General features: G+C 36.0%; 2 protein-coding genes across 2 annotated transcripts; one reads left to right on the forward strand and one right to left on the reverse strand.

Moving 5' to 3' along the window:
* Window positions 1–687: 687 nt before the first annotated feature.
* LOC112572112 (3-hydroxyacyl-CoA dehydrogenase type-2-like) lies at window positions 688–4,762 on the reverse strand. Its single transcript, XM_025251645.1, is given in 6 exon segments — window positions 688–1,460; window positions 1,863–1,940; window positions 1,943–2,099; window positions 2,846–3,010; window positions 3,489–3,653; window positions 4,631–4,762. Coding segments are annotated over 6 exon segments (780 nt in total). The 5' UTR covers window positions 4,655–4,762; the 3' UTR covers window positions 688–1,269.
* Window positions 4,763–4,791: 29 nt separating this feature from the next.
* LOC112572134 (ataxin-10-like) lies at window positions 4,792–10,953 on the forward strand. The gene is made up of 8 exons (XM_025251688.1): window positions 4,792–4,981; window positions 6,058–6,217; window positions 6,446–6,645; window positions 7,374–7,552; window positions 7,926–8,003; window positions 8,673–8,877; window positions 10,028–10,133; window positions 10,865–10,953. The coding sequence occupies exons 4-8, from the start codon at window positions 7,527–7,529 to the stop codon at window positions 10,951–10,953; spliced, it is 504 nt and encodes a 167-aa protein (XP_025107473.1). The 5' UTR covers window positions 4,792–4,981; window positions 6,058–6,217; window positions 6,446–6,645; window positions 7,374–7,526.
* The last annotated feature ends 10,655 nt before the right edge of the window (window positions 10,954–21,608 follow it).

The following is a 21,608-nucleotide window of genomic DNA, read 5'->3' on the forward strand; positions in this document are numbered from 1 at the left end:
GATAAAATCTGGAATACACTTTTAGCCATGTTGAGTTGGGGTTTGTTTTCTTGGTTTGGTAATCCAGCATCATTTGAGTAACAATTCATAGAGGCTAACTTACTGATACTTTCTCTGTGTCAAGATTCCTTTTCTACATGCATTGAAATATTCAGCACAAATATTTAAGTATACGAGGTGCATCTTATGGATTATAGATTGGTCTTGAACACCACCATATCCTAGCAACTTTCAACCTTACTATATTCAATCTTCTCATGTCTACTTGTCACTAACAGAATGATCAGGACTTTTTTTTACACTTACATCCTTTTTCCACCTTTTCCATTCAGATCTCTAACTTGAAAAGGTTTACCGAGGTAAACCACTGAAGAGCTATGTCCTCAAGGGAGATGTCATAGAAAAAAGGGTTAAATCCCAGAGTTTAAATAACCTTAACAATGCACAATCAATATCGGCGAAGACTTGTGTCTTCACAGAATAATGTTTATGATTGTAATGGGAAGTAATGGGAAGATTCCCATAATGAAATGCATGTGTATGTTACTTGGCTAATTCTTCCCATGTTCCCGAAATATGTGATTTGTATATCTCTATCCCAATGCCACCAATTTTGACAATGGTCTGTGAAACGTCAATTGACCTATTTAACAAAAATCACTTGCACAAGCAGTTTAAAAGAAATCATTTCCTTTTATGCTTTCTTTTATTGCATAACCATGTGCACACATTGGCTAGTACATGAGTCGTAATGTATATTTATGAAGTAAAAATCAATTTACAAAAATGTTAACGCTTTTATCAACATCGACATATGCTTTCAAATACATTAAAGGTTTGGTCTAAAGCAATGCATCGAGATATAGCTAAATAAAATTCCAGTCTTGTACAGTCACTGAAAGAACAGGAGTATGAGCAAAATGTTTCTTTGTCAGTTTTACTTCACCAAGTCTACAGTTTAGACAAGAATAAAATAGTCTTTCAAGAACAAACACAAAAAGCAAAAATATCAAAATTTCATTCCTTCATTATGTAAAATTAACATTAGACAAAAGTGAGTTAATTTTTTGTAAGGCTTCCAATTTCCAAGTGACATTCTTAATGTCTCAGATTTTTACAAATATCAATCAGAAAATTTAAAAAACTCAATAGTTTACTTGCCCCAAATGAACATCTGCACAAGCATACTCCATGACAATGTTAGCACATTCTTTTATTATTCCAATAAAACTGTCCTCTAATTGTCTCCGTCGGAAACATTTTTAAATGCTATGGCATCATTCGTAGGGCTCCATCTAGCCGAATCACTTCACCATTCAACAGTGGATTCTCAACAATAGTTTGTACCAAGTGAGCATATTCACCAGGATTGCCGAGGCGACTTGGGAAAGGTATCGTACTTGCCAGAAATAACCGAACCTTCTCTGGAAGGCTAGCAAGCAGTGGTGTGTCAAAAAGACCTGCACAGCAAAGTGAAAGGTGTTAACAATAATTCTAATGAATGTAGTACAGGAACTATCAAAAACAAAACCCCCAAAAAACTATCAAACACTGTGAACTTAATACACCTCACATGGATAAGGATCTTCTCAAATCAAGCATTAAGAAATACGACCATTTTAAGCCAATCTGAAAAATGTTTTCCAGTATGAAAAAATGCTTTCATTACCTATACCTTTTAGTTACATCTTACCAAAAGCATATAGTCGGCCCCTGAGACCATTTGTGTCCACTTTAATATGAGAAATATATCTATATAGACTGAGGCTGGATTCCCTTCACTGCCCCCTACGCATTTTCTCATCAGGCTGGAACTAAAAACCTTGCTGTCTTGGAAGGTACTTGAATAAATAGGAACACACCTGGAGCTATTGTGCAAACTCGAATTCCCTGGCTTGCAAGATCTCGAGCAAGTGGCAGCGTCATTCCAACAATGGCTCCTTGCTGGCTGAATAAGCTGCCTGGCCCATCTGGCCATCAAATGCTGCCACACTGGCTGTATTGATGACAACACCCCGCTGTCCATCAGCTGTGGGGCTATTCTTCCCAATCAGTCCTACAGCCAATCGTATCACATTAAATGTTCCGATGGTATTCACCTAAATAAGCATAACAAAAAGTGTGATGTTTCAGCCTTTGGTTTTGCACCAAAAATAAAAGTAAGGATAGCTCATGGCTACAGCAAATAATTTAAAAAGTTTAAACCTGGTCACCTTTTCTCCTGCACACACAATGTACACACACCAAACAAAGAAGCCCATATGTGTTACCTCTTGTTATGCAGGGACGGGCATTATGGTACTGTGCTTTGCTTAGGGACGTGTTATAAAAACTTGCTGATCAAATGAAATGTAACGCCAAAGTAAACTTGTATACCGAACTAAAGAAAAATGAATAAACATTTATGATATAAAAAAGTTAATTAATTAAAATGTTTTTAACTTCATTATGAATAATTATTGTTATTGTAGTCTGCTAAATGATTAACATTAAGGTCACAAAGAAGAAAATTTGCTTTATGTCTCTTAAATATTTTTAGCATAAAAAGACTAAAGTTCATTTAATTGTCTGCAGAATATTACATAAATTCCTAAATTTTATTGCCATTTACTATGGACATTGCTGTCCACAGATGCTAAATTGTCTTCATTACTTTGATAATTTTGAAGATGCAAAGTGATGCTGAAAAAAGCCCTGATAGCAAACTAAGTGACATTCTTTAATGAGTGAGCTTCAAGCTACTATTTTCAAAATCAGAGAAGCCATGTAGAGAGAGTTATGAAGAAAATATTTCTGATGTTACAATAAAAAAAAAAAAGGGAGGAAACACCTTAAAAAAAGTTACCTGAATCACACGACTAAATTCTTCTAATGAATGTGGTCTTTCTTTGTTGAAATTGTACACCTTGAAGGCAACACCAATACCAGCACAGTTGACAGCAACATCCAGGCGTCCAAATTTTTCCTTGGCAATTTCTAGCGCCTTCTTAACATCTGCCTCTGATGTAACCTTTTATCAAAGGGCAACAGGTACTTTGTTTAATTAAATTTCAACAAAGCAACTTTTGCACACAGCTACAAGGCATATTAACTTACATTTAAGATAAATAAAAAGAAATTGTAAATGTTTAGCGTAGTTTATTGCCACTCCAATAGAAGGTAAAATTTACTCTTCTGAAATAGTTATCTTTGCATAGTGCCAAAAAAAAATAAATAAAAAAAAGTAAAAAAAATTAAAAGTACATAAAAATACTTTACTCGGGTAGTAAACATTAAGGTAATTGAGCAGAGGTATTGGGTTTGATCCACCTGAACAAAAAGGAGTTGGGTATGGAGATGTGTGCCAGGGATTCTGTTTTTATTTTCTTTTTGCATCATTTTAAATTAGGCTTGGCAGTCAAAGTTCCAGAAATATCAAAGTTCATCGTGGTGCTTGAGAGGTAGCCTAATTTCGTTATACTCTGTAGAAGTGAATGGTATCATCTTACATCTGTTGGTGCAAAGACGCATGCATCACCTAGTCCTTTGGCAACATCTGCTCCACTGGATGAAGGCAAGTCACAGAGAACTACCCTGGCACCTTGCTGAACAAATCTCTCTGCTGTGGCTCGTCCCAAACCTGATGCTGCACCAGTAACAAGGCCAACAAGTCCCTGAAAATACACATGCATGTATGAAAGAATACGCACAAATACAAAACCTCTCTTAGTGGGTTGAAATACTACTTGGTTTAGACTGAAGTTAAACAGTTTTATATCTATTTGGGGACATTTGCTGAGGATGAGGTAAAGAAACGGTCAACTATTGTTTCATGGTTTGGGAATTCTAAAGTGGATAGCATCTGATTAAGCTCAGATCATATGTCAGCAGTTTCAGGAATGAAATAATCCCCCAAAAATTCACTGCTGTAATTTTGTATACAGCATCATTTTTATGCTAATGACAATGCTGATGTATTGCCCCAAATCAATGCCTTCCCCTACATCCACACCAGAATCGTTGACTCTTCGTTTGATCAGGTGCATGCTGTCTACCCTTGGCACCAAAATAACAACATATGCTTACTGACAATTGGCTATGGAATTCACCTCCCCTTTCAATGAAAAGTTTCGGATCTGCCACTTACTCACCATTAGGTCTCATAAACGTGCTTTGACACATTTTTTTTCATCAGCACTGCTCCTAAACAATGCCTACCACTAACACGTCTCTCTCTGTCCTTTTATATATTTCGATTTGTTTGTCCTTCCGATATCCCTCTGTTTAGCTTATTCTTTGTCTTTATTGTTTCCTCTGTTTTCTGTCATTTGTACTTCATTCTCATCGTTGCCCATCTTTCTGTTCTTTCGTGTACTACACATTAACCTACTTCTGTATCAAGTGCGTGATTCTGTACTATGTTAGTTTATTATTATTTAAATCCTTCACTAAGTAGCTAAGTTTAGACCAATCATCATACTAAGGGCAAAGGCCTTGGATTATTTGAAGGTGCGAAGATAATAAAATGAGAGACTGAAAAACTATTCCAGTTGGTCATTCGACATTTACATGGAGACACAAAATAAACTCGCCGAAGCTTTTTAGCAAACGTGACGGACAGCAGAAAACACCGTGCCGTTTCACACATTACCTTCAGAGTACCGATGGAAGACATGTTCACGGGTTCAAAGTTAACGTGGTGACCTCCCGACCCACTCGCCCCACTGCCCCGTGCTTGTTATAGACCAATAAAATAAGAGAAATGCATTCACTTCGGAGGAGGCTATAGATTGACAAGGAAAGACCACTCTCGTTTGAAAAGCCGATAGAGCAGACGCTTTCAAGCTACATTCGAGAAAATGAGCACCCAAAAGTTGATAGATAAACTGGAAAGTTGCATTGTAAACCTAACTCTTGGATCTTTTGCAGCAGCAGAACTTGACATACAACAGGTTGCTGAAGAATTTGCAAATCTAAACAAAAATACAGGGAATGAAAGCAGGTAAGTCATGCTCATTAATTCGCTGAGTTCTGTCATAACCATTTAGAATTAACTGCATCGCAGGAGTAACCCTTGTAAAGTAGGGTCATCCTTAGACATCTAGGGATTTTTTTCATGTCAAGTACTTTATGCTATATGAAATATAGATAGAAATATATTTTTCACGTATTTAACGGCAGAAATAGTGATTGAAACACCGATGTCGGATCTGTGATAAATCGATGAATGTGTGTTAATAACACTGTTATTTTACAAAAAATGAGCACCTTTTTGACCAAATCAGATGTTTTCCACGAATAATAATTACTTAGAAACTTGTTAACCTTTCACGCAATGTGCCATCAAATTCTGGTTTTTGTAATAAATAGACCACTAAATAGATGCAAAAAAATGATGCAATTTCAAACTTATAGTCTACAAACAAAGTGATAGGTTACAAAATGTTGGTGGAAGCACTAGAAATCACACGAACGAGGCAGAAGTTTTAGTGTAATAGTTTGTTGTAAATTATAGCTCAAGCAGGAAGAACAATGTCCATTTAATGGTGTGATGCATATGGCCTTATTATTATCATCAGTAAACATTTTCATTTACAGAAGAAACTTACCTTAGAGGCATATGTGAAAATTTAAGTTATGGCTGTTCATCTAAAAACAGTTGTGGTAACTGCTTACTATGAAAAGCAGCAAATAATAATTAAAGATTAAATACATGTTTAGCTATTCAATCACATTTGAACATTTATACTGTGGGAATTAGTTTCATTATTACCACATTAATCATAGTTTACACAAGACATATAAAATAATACAATGAATATGAATTTCACTAAGTGGTGTGCAGCTTAGTTGTGGCATGTAATAGCAATTTGATTCTTAGGTATCATATAAAAAAAAACCACTCTGTCATGGACCGCCCATAATCAGTTACATCTTATCTACATTATATTAGAGAAAAGTTCATATTATTACTAAGCAATAGAAAATAATAATTATCCATACAATGCACATAATTAGCATTGTAATTCCATTTTACTCTCAGTTTTGCACAGTATAATAAGCATGTTTATTTGACAGCATAAAGGATATAGAAGAATTCATGAAAAACATCAATTATGTCATGGCGGAATTTTGGCGAAAACAAGAACAGCAACAAGCACTCAGCAAAAGTGATTACAGACAAGCACTTCTAGCTTTCTTCAGGTGCTTGCGGAACTGTTGGGCCAGTAACAGATTGGTATGTCAACAACTGAAAGAAAACATTAAAAACTTCTTGTTAGATTTACAGAATATTAATTGTCTTAATTAATTAATATACTTATGCTGATGTAAGTATTAGTATTTTTTTTCATGTGTAATAAAATCTGTGATTCTGACGAGGATATTAATTTCATGTACAACTAGGCAAAAAGCAAAGGAAAAAAATTGATCATAGCTTTCTTTAAATAAGACATTTTTCTTTCAGCTTCAAGATGCTCTAGGATCGAACTTAGATTTTCTTGCTGAGTTTCGCAAGCTTTTGGACGCAGTGTTTGAACGTCATAGTGACGATGAAGGAGATCTAATACTGTGTATTGCTGTGCAATTTCTTTGTAATGCCACCTCTGGTCACAGCAGTGTAGACAGCCGAGTTTATGTGTGGGACTACTTCCATTGTCAGTTCTTGTGAGTACATCAAAATAGATCTTGACATCATGTAATAATAAGAAATTATTTTTCCTACTCTGTTTTTTTTTTCATTCGCAGATGAGTATTCCAAGCAGATCTATGGTCAGAATGTCAGTTTTCATTGTGCAGAGAGATAATGTATGATCTGTCTAATAACTAATTTGTTATACCTTATTTTGTATGAGTTTCTGAGCATATTGTAAATAGAATTTGTAGTGATTGTAGTGTTCGTTTAAGGACATAATAAAGTTTATCCAACACTTAAAGATACCAGTAATGTTGACATCCCATGTTATGGCTACAGTGACTTCATCAGTCTTTGTACGAAACAAAGAAACTGATTTAATTTTGGATGTTGGGATCTTTGATATGCAATTAGCATACTTTCCATGATGAAAAGTTTGTAGTTTATAAGTAGTGAACCGATTGTTTGTTGCTACAAAAGATGTGTTGGAAGAATAACATAACATGCATGAAAATAAAGCAGGGGTGCCCAACCTAATGGCCCACTCATTTGAACCAGACCCAACATAATTTTTAACGTCATGATTCTGGCAAAACCACCATGTTCTTGCCCACAAGATTTTATATCATGTCCAGGGCAGCCTTCAGGCGAGAAAAGGTTGGGCACTACTAGAATAAAGTTTTAAATGGCAGAATATTGCACTTCATTTAGTTAGGGCTTGGGTGTATTGACTATTGACTTTATGATTATTTTTCTGCAGGCGCATACTGAAAAATGAGGTTAGTAGTGATAGACTGCTCAACTGCACTTGCTTCATTGTACGCAACTGTATTCTGGCATACTCCAGGGCCAACCACTTCTTTCTTGATGATCAGAACAATAACCTTACTTTACGGCTTGTTGTTCAAGCTGTATGGAACGTGAAAATATAGAAAATGGGTGAGTCAAACTGTTAGCTTGAATAATGTGTAGTAAATCTTTGTTACTTGTAAAGTTGGGATGCAAGTGAAATATCATAGAAAAAAACAGCTTACAAGAAAAAGTCTGTCACTAGCTGTTGTTTTAACTGTTTTTTATGTCTTTTTTTTATGATGCAATACAACTTTATTGATCCCCAGGGGAAACTGAAATAAAACAGAATAAAGGCTGTCTCTTATAGAAGAAATGTAACAGGCTGAAGATGTAAGATAGTAATAGCTTTTGTGCACAATTATTGATACCTTAATAATGCTGATGCAGTCAACAACTGCAGAAATTAGGTAAAGAACGATAGATTATAAGAAATGTGGAAATTTAATGTTTCTATTTTAAGGATGCTTGCGGTGGAACAAATGCTGAAGGTGACAAAATTGTTTGATGGTCTGTACTGCAAATTAGAGCCCAAAGAGAGGTAAGAGAGATATGTGTGTGGATGTCTGTTTGCATGTTCATGACTTTTAGAGACACTAGCTACATATACATTGTTGGGCCATTAAACTGCAGTGATTGGGGTCCAAACTGCTTAACTCCAGCTTGAATATTTTTTGATAATGCATAAATTACAATAAAAATGAAAAAATAATTTTTTATCACAATTCTTTCTCTTAACTTTGTAGCATTGTAAGATGTGAATCTGTTACAATGGTGGCCTCCATAACGCTGACACTCAGTGTGGATAAAACAGATTAATATTTGAATTTCATTGTAAGTTATTTTATTGTTTATTGATAAAAGACTAATCTTTCTATAAATACCTCCTTGAAGGCATTTAAATATTTAATCTGCAATAGTGCATAGCATGTCAATCACGGACATTGCCAAAATGACAGCTGTCAACACTTGTCTCGAGTGTTTTAGAGGCCATGTCCAGTCCGTACAATCCGTAGTTTAACAAAATTGGGATCCAAGCATTTTGTGCAGCTTAAGCAAATTCGTGGATTACTGGACCATGGCTTAATTGCCCTACACTGTATATGCACACTTCCTAGCATGCACAAGTGGCATCACAGATTGAGAAGCATACACAACAAACAAATAGTGAAAATATGTGAGACTGAATTATGGGCATTTTCTTCAACAGGCTTTTTGTGCTAGAAATATTAAAATCACGCTTGCTGGATTGGGAAAAAAATTTGGGTGCTACCACAACCCTTGCACCATCTGAAGTAGCAGACAATTCCGACTTGCCAGTATGCAAGAGTAACTTGATCTTCCTCGCTAACCGTGTGAGTGATGAACGAGCTGAGTTTCAGAAGCTCAAGTACAAAGATGCTGGCCACAATGAAGTAAGTAGAATTGTTCTAGAAAGACTGTGCAAGTGTATGCTGAGTGATTTTCTCAAGGTCTGATATTTCAAATACAGAGTTTAGTTTATAGACTCCAAAGATTTTTCAGAGAATGTTGTATACTTTCAAACATTTTTCACATACCACTCTAAAACTAACTGGATCAGTCACAGGCATATGTCACATAAGAGGAATGTTAAAAATATTTCTGGAGGCATTCTTTCTTTTGGAGTAAATATTATAGTAGATTTTATTCATTTCTATTCTGCTATGCATTGGCTTGCATGTGTATTCATAAAGATATATCACCTTTAAAAGATGTGCTTTAGTTTAGTCCTTGTTACTCCTCAAGGAGCAAAGGACTGCAAAAAAAAGGTGTGCTTGCATGCTTCAATTTTAAGTGCTTTGAGTCCGGCTGATGCTGGGAAAAGGCGCTGAATAGATGTGCTTGTTATTATTATATCTCTAATAAGAAAAAAACTGAAAGAGTATTAAAGGTACACAGTGTCATATATAGTGTCATTTCCAGAAAGCACACTTCTTATCGAAATATGCACAAAATATGTAAATGTTCAATGAAAGTTTCATTTGAATTATGCATGTTACTTATTTGAAGATAGTTTTTTCCCTATGTTCATTGTGTAAATCTAGCTATGTGTATGAACCAAAATATTTCTAACATAGTAAAAGGGAAGTTTTGGTCAAAGCATGAACCTACTTTGCTAAGGTAGTTAAATAAAGCTTTGGGGCAAAGAGAGATGTTTTGCTCTTGGTAGTAGTAACAAACTGGGAATAGGCTTTAGAGTAATTGAGTCTTTAACAGAATGTGATACACACACATATCACCAAGCTGAAAATGCAATATGGGTGAAATATTGATAAGGGAAAAAACAGGAATGGATATCCCTCAAAGGTATGAAAACAATATTAGATAAATATCTGAGAAAAATGTCATGTGAGCTTTATGTAGAAAGCCAGAATTTGCTGATACATATGGCAAAACTGTGATTCTCACCAAGACCTTGAGATTTGGCTCATTTACTGGATAAAATTCTATTCGCATAATATTAAGCACTATCAACATAAATTATTTTTTACAGAATACAAAAATGCATCACTGTAATCATCGGTTATTTATTTTTATTTGCAGGGATTATTGGTGTTGGTCAAAGAGCTTGAAGTTCTGTCCATTGTCACTGCTTTTGATAGCTACAACAGACTACAAGATACACCAAAATTGTTACGTTTTGCAGTTGGTAATGTCATAGTCACAATATTTGTAATTTGATCAATATATTCAGCTTATTTGCAAGGATACGTTACACAAGCATGAGATGTACTATTGCAATGGGAAGAAAATGCATGGCTAGATTCATAGCTTCAAATTACATCCCCTTCATTAGAAATTGGCTTCTGAGGGTTTAGAAGTTTTATCAAAGTTTGAAACTTATCCAAAGAAATTGGCAGTTCTATTAAACCCTTCTATTAAACCCTTTCTAAATGCATTTCAAAAAATATTTATTTCTTATGGTTTGGTTTCTTTTCTCATTTTATTTTCTTTGTTTGCAAAACATTTTGATTTTACTGATAACTAATATAGTTGATCTGACCGTTATTTATTAGTATGATAGGTTTTGAAATTGTTCACCCTCATGTAATAGAACTTTCTTACCCCTAAGCCAATGTACGTGTGAATAAGGCAATTAACTTATAGTTGATCACTTTGGCCAAGATTTTCTTACTTTATAGTTGGCAGTGATAACCAGGGTTTAGTTTTTCATTTGGGTTTTTGTCTTGTTTTGGCCTCAAGATCGTAGAGATACACTGCATCTCTGTAGGCAGTGATTATAAGTGTATGATAGATTCTGTACTTCCCTCAATACACCGTAATATATAAATGGTCTTATGCGCATGTGTGTTTTATTTAATTCTAGAAATATGAGGAATAGCATTATGGGTATATAAAAGTGCATGTAATTATGGATAGATCTTTTACGGGACATACATGAGGCTGGAAAGGAGAGGTTCTGCTCCACTGGCAGTGTTGACGAAGACGAGCAGCGACACAGACATTGACCGCAACCACCCTGCATATGGGCTGCGCCGGGATCTTATGCGGATCATTGGCAACATGGTCTTCAGAAACTTGGACAATCAGAACCTGGTACTGTTTTATATGAATATTACAAATTCTAAAAGAATTTTTTAAAATCTGTTTAATTTCAATCTTTACAAAGTGCTGTAAAAAGCAATTTTTTTATTTGGTCACAAGCTGATGTCACTTATGTTGAGAAAAACTCTGAAATCTACTTTTTTTTTGCAGGTTCGCATGTTGAATGGCATTCCACTCATTCTAGAGCAAACTATCGTTGATGATCGCAATCCCTGTATCCTTTTTCTTTCAAGTATTAAAGACATACATCCTACAGGGCTTCTGCTTACACAAAAAATTGCGTACAGTACGCATTAAAAGTTCGGAGGACCCCTTCAATTTTCGTCAATGGGTCCCAGGAGACCCCTTCAAATTTGGCGAAGAACAGATACAAAATTGGGTAAGTGTAGTGTCTGACATCGTAGCCCAATCTATTGTCGTCTGCTACAAGGTGACAGTTACTTGCCTTGCACTGAGTTTTTTCCCTTACCGGGAAGAGTGCCATTAACTTATTTCCAAGATGTCGTTGACAGCATGGTTAAAATCATCGTCTCAGAAACGGAAAGAAATTGAGCACCCCAAGTACAGTGAGCATAAGCTCATCACAGATGCTTGCACAGACTTCATGGCACAGAAATCTCGCCGTTTCTGACTAGACATTACAGTGCTTTGTGTGCTTGAAAGGTAGTTAAGCAAAGTATGTTGATTTGTTGATTTTTTTTTTTTTCACATTGGAAAGGGACCCCTTAGAGTTAGCCTGGGACCCCTCAAAAATCTGATGAAGGGGTCCCTGGGACCCCAAAGAATTTAGCCTTAGCAGAAGCCCTGCATTATATCTTTAGATCATTGATGTTTTGGCGATGTTAGACCCATTGACTTCCCTTCTCAACCTACAGTTGAGAACCTACAACCTCTTTTAGTGTCAAAGTTGCCTTATTTATATTTAATGTTCTTGCCATTTTTTGCAGATCAGTTACTAAACAACAAGTAAGATAACTTACAGACTTTAAAATAGCAATAGTAAATTTAGCTATTTTGTATTTTAGATAATATATTTTTCTGCAATTAATGGTTTGTGCAATTAGGCTATGGGTGAGTGAATCTTGAGTGTATCTTTGACATTTTAGACTTTAACCTTAACCGTGTTCAGTCATTACCCAGTGGACCATTATGGCAGTGCGTAACCTTTGTGAGAGGAATCGAGAGAACATAGAGTTCATACGTGCCCTGAAACTTCAAGGTGTTGCCAACACTGTTGAGTTGCTGAGAGAGCATGGCATCGTGGCTGATGTGGAGGATGAGCGGGTTATCATCAGACCACCACCCAGCATACCCAATTCTCCTACTGAGGATTCTCCAGGGAGTAAACCATCAGGATACCAATAGTTATGTAGTCTTGCCTATATTTGGCATTATTAGTAACTGAAGCTTTTGTTTCTACTTTACAAATTATGAACTGTCTTTCAGAGAAAAAGAGTGGGAGGCTTACTGAAGAGGTGCTTATAAAACAGAATCCTGTGTCAAATTAGTAGCATCAAGTGGAAAAATCCCACTTTGAAAGCAATACAGTATTCCTTTTTTTGTACTCAATATTTGGCACTGCAGCCTTCTTTTGGGAGCAGACAAATTTGAAATAAAGTAAGAAAAACGCAACCATTCTGTTTTTTTTAAACAATTTGTCATTTTTTTTGTTTTATAAGTTTTTTTAATTGCTTTTACCTGCCTTGACAAAAAAAAAAAAAAAAAAACCAATAAAAAAACAAGCAAGCAAGAATCCATAGTAATTTTCCATGAATATATATAAAGTTATAGACTTATCTATAGACTGTCGTAAATATCTGCCAAGAAGAAAATCTTGATTGTGGGAAGTAATAAAGTGCAGCAAACCTTCCACTTCTGTCGCTGAAAGTGATCAGAAAACGTGATGATTATGGAAAGCCATAGGCTTGCTTTATTGCAAAACAAATTATACCTCAAGGTTCCAGTAAAATTATTAATCTTGAAAATTTAGCTGTTTTCTTTCACAGTTTAACTAGTATGAGAATTTTAAAAAAAATCTCTTGGCTTTTTGAGTTTTCTACAGACATTATTTTTGAAAACAATAGATTGGATTTGCAGTCTCTCTCACAGATCATGCTGGGCAATGTGATCATTTATTTTCAACATAAAATTAGATTAGTTATAAATTATAAATGTTCAAAACATGTGTAGTTAGATTTTTTGATCATATTCTTTCACACAGTTGAATAGAGGATGGGTGTGGTTTAGTCAATTTCTTTGTAACCTTTTCTTTTAAAAACTTATTAAGAAGTTAAAAGCTGTTTGTGATGATGAAGATGAACATCAGCTGTTGCCTTGAAATGCACAGTACTTTTTTCAGAAGTAATGAAGAAAAGTATTAGTCAATTGGATTCGATCTTGTGGGACGCTAATTTTGATGAGACCCCTTGTCAGGTCATTGTCAAAAGCTGTTAAAATGATTAACTTGAGGGTTCCTCTGGACAAAGCTAGTGGAAATTTAGATCTTTTGAACTTGATCTGTTTCTTATTATGAAGCTGATGGATAGTATGAAAATCCAGACTTCACTATCAAGCCTCTTATTTGTGGCATTTGGTCATAGATTTTTTTTTTTCTGTGATTAGAATTACTTGGTGGTCATTAACCACATTAAAAATTTTTTTGATCAGCTGATTACTTTGTCTACTTGGTTAAAATGAGAATATGGTTGCCAGAGTGTTGTCTGGTTCAGTGATGTTTGCTGAAGAACATCCAGTCTGGATGAGGGCTAACAAATTATTCATTATTTTACATATGATAATCTAGATTTGTAGAACCAGGGGAATTCATAGCAGATGTGATCAGGAATGAAAATGGGAGATAATTTTTTTTAAAGGCAGTTCAGGACCCAAAACTAGAGGGTGTATAATTTTATTAAAATCTTGAAAAGCATGGAACAGACTAGAGCATTTTTTTAAAACTGCATGTCCAGGAAACAGTATGTAAAACAAAATCTGCGAATGTTTTTTTGTAAACTAAAGTACAGTTTCCTTGACATGCTTAACATTTTGAAAAAGTGACCTTTGAGTTTTGACGTTAGCTGCTTTGTAAAATGTATTTTGTATTGAAAGCAATTTTTTTAATGTATAAATGTGTTAAAACACTGATGCAAAAGTCAAAATTTCTCACTTTAATGTACAGTTACTGTGATAAGTGATGCATGAGTCTTGTGAAATAGCTTTAAGTAGCAGTAGCTGAACTCAGCAGTGTAATGATTGGCTGAGCCAATACTAATGTAAAGATGCAAGATTGTCACGATTAGTGACTAGACCTTTATGACACATCGCCATACAGTGTTGTGTCTTTATAAACTGTACCAAATTATGTCATGAAGAAATTTACTTTTGAGGTGTTGTTTATTTTGCATGTGACAGTTTGTTGTAAGCAAGGTCATTTTGAGATGACAGGCAGGTTTTAAATTTTATTATTAGCAAATCACAAGGCCGACAAGTGACAGTATAAGTTTCAGTCAGATGTAAATCAATAAAGGTGACATCTAGAAAAAAGAATGTGATGACTGACATTCCACTAGATCATGTGAGATCACTTCAGTTCATCTCACCATATCTCTTGAACACATTTCACTCATTTTTTGTAAATGAACCTTTATAAGGTTTAGTCATTCAGTATACTTAATTTATAAGATATGGAGACTTGTTTATGACATTTTGTTGTTCAAGGTTTGTGTTGGTTGAGTTTTTTTTCGGTACATCAAAACTTTATGCCTTACATTTTGCCTTTAATTAATGAATTAAGTCACAGCATAACATTATCATTTCATAACCAGTGCAAGAATGAGAATCTTACTTGAACAAGACCCATTGATTTTTGTCCTGCTTTGATAAAACCGACATTTTTTATTAAAGAGATATAGAAGTACTACTTATCTCATCTTCACCCATATTTATTTTCTGATGATGGCTTAGTTCTCATCAGATCTGACTGTCAGATTGTCTTTCAAACATGTACTTGGCTGTTAATTTTTTTGTGAAAAAAACCTTTGTATTGTCTTACAGAACAGTTACAAATTATGTGCACCGTACAATAAAAAAGCCTCTAAATTTGACCAGAATAAATTAAATGAGCTTGGAATAAATGACCTGAGATTATATAGATAACGTAACTATTTTCTTTCTTAATTGTTCATTTGCTCATTTATTAAGGTATTCAGATAAGAGATACTTGTTGTGGGTTAGTGAAGGCCATCCAGATCATTTTAGTAAAAATCTGTACATCATTATGACCATCTGGAGGAGTCTTCCACGTGGCAAAGTTTGCCTGTGTAGATGATTTGCCTCTGTTGCATAAAAAACTGAAACATAATCTGAACTTCAGAATATGGCTGTAATCTATCGACATTTTTTGGTAATATTACTTCTGTGCTACATTCCTAGCTTGTAGGAAAATACAATATAGTTACACAAGGTAAAAAAAGTTCTGTCGTGTGGTTCACTATGATTCAGTTCCTTTCAGGAGTTGCTGCATGAGAAATGCAGTCAAAATGTTCTGTATTCTTTGCGAAGAAATTGTGTCTCCTAGAGTACTGTTGAAAGGATGGGCAGTTTTCCGAGTTGCTTGTGGTCTGCTAGCTTACATGCAGGGACAAATGTTGCAAATTGTTTTGGTGCATCAGGATTTTCTTTCAGTCAACAGATGGGTTTGAATGTTTTGCTAATTTCTTTTTAACACAGGATTGTACAAGTATAAAGAAGGATGGTATATTGTTTTTTTCATGTTGCTGTGACTTATCTCCTATGCACCCAACCCCTTTCATTGCTTTGTTCCTATTTTTTTTATCTTCAATGTATTTGTCTTATGTATTCTGCTGTAGACTGTTTTGCTGATTCAAAAATCAATTTAGTGGCTAAATTTTAATAAATTAGAGCACCGCCTACAGTCATGGGGAGGTGTTAACTTATTGAAAACTACAAAACTATAAATCAGGGTTGGAGAGACAGATGTATTAGTGCTGTGGATGTTTTTCATACTGGTAGTTTTGAGGCTTTTGTAGTAGTGAAGTGGTAGAACGTCAGAAAATGTGATGTATGCTTTTCTTGCCAGTAGAAACAGGATCTTTTATCTTCTTTTCTCAGCTGTGTGACCAGTGAGAAAGTGAGGCTTTTCTTAAGGTGAAAGGGGATATTGAGAGGATAGGGAAAGAGTTAAATCTACAGGTGAAATTATACATTCCACAGTGATAAAGACCAGTATCAAACCTGCAAATATTAACCAGAGTACACTTGTGTATGCAATCATGATGTTAATCAAATACTGTATCAATTTTTAGGTGAAATACCACATTTCTGTTACTGTTCACATTGTGCATATGTAGGTACGTAGATGCATAGACTAGTAGGAGGAAATAGGAGAAATATACCTTTGAAATATACCATATGATCAATACCTGCGAGTAGAACTATATTAACATTGAAGGAGAGATCTGTCTTAGTCTCAGCCGTATTATGATGTGTGTGGAGGGAAGAGTGCAATGGATAAGAAGCATTTTAAACAGTTTCATTCAAGTCACAGAACTGCAATGTCAGTATTATTGTAGCAACATTTGTTTTTACAGATATATTTTACGGTTACCAAGACCAGAAAGGAAAAGGAAAAGTAAAAATGAAGGAGAAAAGAAGAAGTGGAGATTAAAAGCTATGATGTGTTGGGCAAGGAAATGAATGCTTATGTTGGTAAGAGAACAAAAAGCTTGCTTTAAATGATTTCTTATTTTGAGTATATTTATGGTTTATTTATCATTCCAGTTTTGCTAGTTTCACGCTGACATGCTTGGTTTCTCTTACCTATAATTTGTGCACGTAAGCCGTTACTGATTTGACTGCTGATACTAAAATGCAGTAAAAAAGTTCACATTTCCACAAACTATTCATCCTTTCTCCTATCAGGCCATCGGTCATCCAAATATGTGCTGATATTTGAGGCTGAATGATTGATACATTTCTTACATATTGTAGTCCTTTTTGAGTGTATTGAATTAATGCCTGAAGGGGAGCGAAACTTGAGTATCGACTACTGTATTAATGCACCTCTGTGTGTGTGTGTGTGAATGTGTGAACTGCTAATTTAGAAAAGAACAGTTGATTGAGAAGCTCAGCAACATTTTTACCCAAACAGATTTGTAAAGTTACATTGTTTGAACTTGAAAACACTTCTTCCTTCACCTAATTAATAATGTAGAAAAATGTCAAAACTCCTGAACTGTTGCGACTGAGACTTGACATTGCCTCGGGAAACAAAATACGTTTTATGTCTGTTTAAAAAAAAAACATTTTATTAATATTTCTGATGGGTGCAATTTTGTCCTTCCAATGAGATGTATTACTTTCTGAGTTAACACTGTCATGTGGCCAAAGGTACTGACTTTCACGGTACCGGAAGGCTTAGAAACGTTTTCTTTTTCCGAGCTTTCATAGATGACAGTCAATGCGTTAGGCCTTTAAACCTTGGTCGGCATCTTTCTTTTTCAATTTGTTGTAAAACTGCATGGCTTTTAGCAACGCGGCAAGTTGCTGCTGCAGTGATAACGATTCACATTGCCTAGTGGTGACCTGTGGACGTATGTTTTATCTCGATGTACATTACATACAAAAGTCATGCAAGATGATCTCTCTCGAGCTGAACCTTGTTCAGAAGGATAAGTAGTCATCGCCGATCGTAGTTTCGTTCTTTCTAGGATGGACTGAGATCATGATCACCGATAAACACGTCCCTGTCCTGATCGAAGTGCTTTGCTCTTTCCACGCGATAGCTCATGAGCTATATTTCGCTTTGAAAGCTCAACGGTCTGTTTTCGCCTCCAAAGGTCATGGGCTGTTTTTACCATGAAAGGTTATGGATTGCTTTCGCCGTGAAAAATAACGGACTACTTTCGGATATCATCGTACGTTCGATTTCGCGGCATGGCATTCATCTCTGAAGTCGAGATATTTGTCTTCTCACGACAAGAGTGAAATTAAAAGGCCTTCGCAATATCGACAACCGACATACGTTATCTTTTTACTTTATTTTCTTTTGACAGTTTGCTTCCAGTTCTTGAGCAATGACATTCCTTTTTTTTTTCTAATTGGCTGTCAACGCTTTCGATCCAGACATCTTGTTTTGTACTGTCAGGACTGGGGAGGGGGAATGTACCCGTAAAACTTGCTAGTCGCCGAGATTTGACATAAAACAAACTTGAGATAGGAGGTTAGCACCATTACGTGCATGTAAATTCGGCAGTAACCTTGCTAGCGCTGACTTTCAATCCGAATGTATACAATATCCCTTTGGAATATTTTGCTTGTGATGCATTAAAAAATAATCTGTCTCTTTTATTACATGCATTTTTATTTTTGTTTTTATTTTCTCAGTTGATTCTGTACCGGTTCTCACATGTAACGTAATTATGTTGCTAAGCATTTTGACTGCTCTTAGAAACGCAAGGAGGAAGACATGTTGCAAAGACCCTGAGATTGGAGAAATCAAACCTGACAGGTTAGCTTCAGTAAAAAGAGAAATACAAGACCACTTGTCTCTGATTTCAACCTAAAAATTTCAGACTATTTCATCTTGCTGGTAGTGTTGGTTACTTGTATCTCTTCTTCCTGTCAGCCTAGAACATTTTTTGTATGGCCAGCAAATGAAGAGAAAATATTCCTGGATTTGGTCATGTCAGTATATACTATATATGTTGTGCATTCAGTTTTCTGATACTTTAATAAATTTGGAATATGCTCAATTCAATCACGTTTTCTTTATATGTTATAATGATGATTTTATGTGAGAGAGAGAGCGAGCGAATATGGTGTAGATTAATGTAAAGGTTTACTTGAAATTAGCTGTGACAGTTAATTAGTGTCTCAGCTCATTGTCACCGAGAAATGAAATCTTCAGGGTAGAGAACAAGGAATGTCTTCATCGAGTATTGCAGTTGCTTCCCTTGTCATTGAGATGATGATCCCCTTCCCCTACCCCCTCCGCGCCTAGACAGTTGAGACAGACGGGCAGACCGCATGTCATGGATAGAAAAAAAAAAAAAAAGGAAAAAAAGAAGGCGGCCGATGTTGGCACCATTGTTGGGGATTTTCGTGCGACTTTGTATTGTGTCGCCAAAGCTGGCGTCGGCGGCAGGCAAGCCAAAACCGCAGGCGTTGTTTCAGCATCACAATGAGGCGGGTCTCAGCGAGCAGGAGTCGCTTAGCTGAATTTTATCAGCAGCACATCTACAGGCAGGCAGTTTAGAGGCTTAGGAAAGCTTAGTTTCGGTCGTGACAGTGAAGTTGGCATTATTCCTTAGGTATCGGATCAGGTTGCGTTTTGCACCTCCCCATGTCAGACCATCTACCTCGTGTTTACATGGGCGTCTCTTCTCTCTGTCTCTCTCTCTCTCGGTCCCTGCTTGCGATCGTTTGACGCTATTATCGGACCTTCTTTTCTTAAGATAAAGACCTAATCCATGCTCTCCTGGCAAAAGCTTTTGTTCGTTCTACGCGTTACTCAGTCTGTTTAAGGATCGACTTCTAAAGGAATTTATCTTATATCATAATCCCGAGTGTGCTTACATTTTGTTAGCAGGAACATGCCTTTTTGCCTTCTGTTTCTTACAGTGACTTTTTAAACGAAGGAAGTTTAGTGTCTGGCATACAACAGCTGCAGCCTTTTAGATGGAGCAGCCAAATGAAGATTATTATTTCATTTCAGCAAACTGACTCAACAACTTGGCTTTTAAAAATTGAACTTTCCCCATTCTCTGTCCTTCTGTGGTTCCCACTGGTGTATTAATTGCCGAGACACTTAAAATGTAAAGAAATTTAATAGTTTTTTCTACAGGTTTCTTTGTTGAATGTTTGGAGGTGACTTAATCTGTGCTGCGTTTATTTAACATCATCTTTTGTCTATGTATGTGATAACATAATTTTTAAGTCGCTATTGTTATTCTTTCTTCAGTTATGCATCCATTCGATTTGAGAATAGCATGTCTTTCAAAAAGCAATAAGACTTTCACTCTGTGCCATTAATTTAATGATTAGTTAGTGGAGTGTAAGTGATCAGTAAAACCAGATCAAATCGTTATATTCTTTAATGTACTTTGAATACACATGCAAACCTGTCCACCCGCACTTGGGAAGTTCGATCGCCGTTTGAGTCGATTTACAGGCAGGCGAGCGCACACACAAACAAGTCTTCACGCAAAAAGGGAAAGAGAAAAGAGAGAACAATCGCATTGTGTAAAATTTTAGCTAAACACAATATCATCATGATCAAATCTCGACATTAACAAAAATTGCCGAATGCTTCCTCTTCTGGTCTTTGAAGAGTACTGACCACAAAATCCATTGGAAAATCACAAGTTTTGTAATCGTATGTGAGAGGTTCGGTTTCTCTGTCAGTAAGTGTGGTGGAGATAACCAGTATCTGAGGCATGTTCTGCAGTGGGCCCTAGTCATCGCCTCCACACTGCCACTCACCCTCAGGAGCGCCAAGCCGAGGACACAAGATGGTGGCGGTTGGTGTCGATCCCCCTTTGGATTAACTGCACACAGAGGTCACTGTACCTGCTCTCACGGATGCTGTTGCCAGGTGCGGTCATGATTTTCTTCTCTTTTAAATGAATGTGTTGAACACTGTTGAATATCGATATACTCTCTTTTTCCTTCTCTTTCTCTCTCCCCTATCATAATATATTACATAAGTATAAAAATTACAAAATCATTCAATCAATCAACCAATCAATCTATCCAGCTTAATATTTAAGATAATGAGCATTTTCTAACAGTCGAAATCAACTGTATTCACATCCCCTGTGACACACACATTACAGCTGATCATTTTTGCTTGTCAGACAATCAGCCACGCGAGTATACTTTATTCTAAATGTCTTAGCATCTGATTACTTTATTTGTGACCACCCACGGAAAAAGCTAGTGACCTCAGTGTGAAAAAGTTGAGAGTTAAGGATATCGGCACACGGAGCAAAACCGTTTGGAGAATCGAAAACTTCTTCTTTATCACTAAGGTATCATTTCAGGCCAGTTTTCAGGACAAATGACACATCATCATCCAAGTCCTGTTTACTTTCACAGAGATTTTATTTGTATGGCGGTGCCCATTAGCCATGTCACACCTTTCTGTCTTCAGTAAAGAACATTTCTGAAGGATGTGCTCCGATCATCCGATCATAACTCTCCAAATTATGTTTCCAAGACACTCAATTTCAAAACTCTAACACTATATTAAAAGAGGGTGGGACTGGTAGAATCGAAACAGACGACGGTTGGTTGAGGGAGAAGAAGAAGAGTTTGTGGGGAGTGGAATATGTCTTCATGGTATTGACAAAAATTGTCAGAGACTCTTCGCCGTTAGTTTAAAAGACCCGAAGATCCTTTAAAGGGCACAAAAAAAGTCTATGTCGGGGTCACTACAGCAAAAGTACCGACAGGTTAGTGGGGTACTCACACAGCAAACTTCTGTCCACCAGCAAATGACTGCAAGCTGAAGACATCTACCGTCTGAACAATCCCGCGG

Source organism: Pomacea canaliculata, linkage group LG9, assembly GCF_003073045.1.
Source record: "Pomacea canaliculata isolate SZHN2017 linkage group LG9, ASM307304v1, whole genome shotgun sequence".
Taxonomy (NCBI): Eukaryota; Metazoa; Mollusca; class Gastropoda; order Architaenioglossa; family Ampullariidae; genus Pomacea; species Pomacea canaliculata.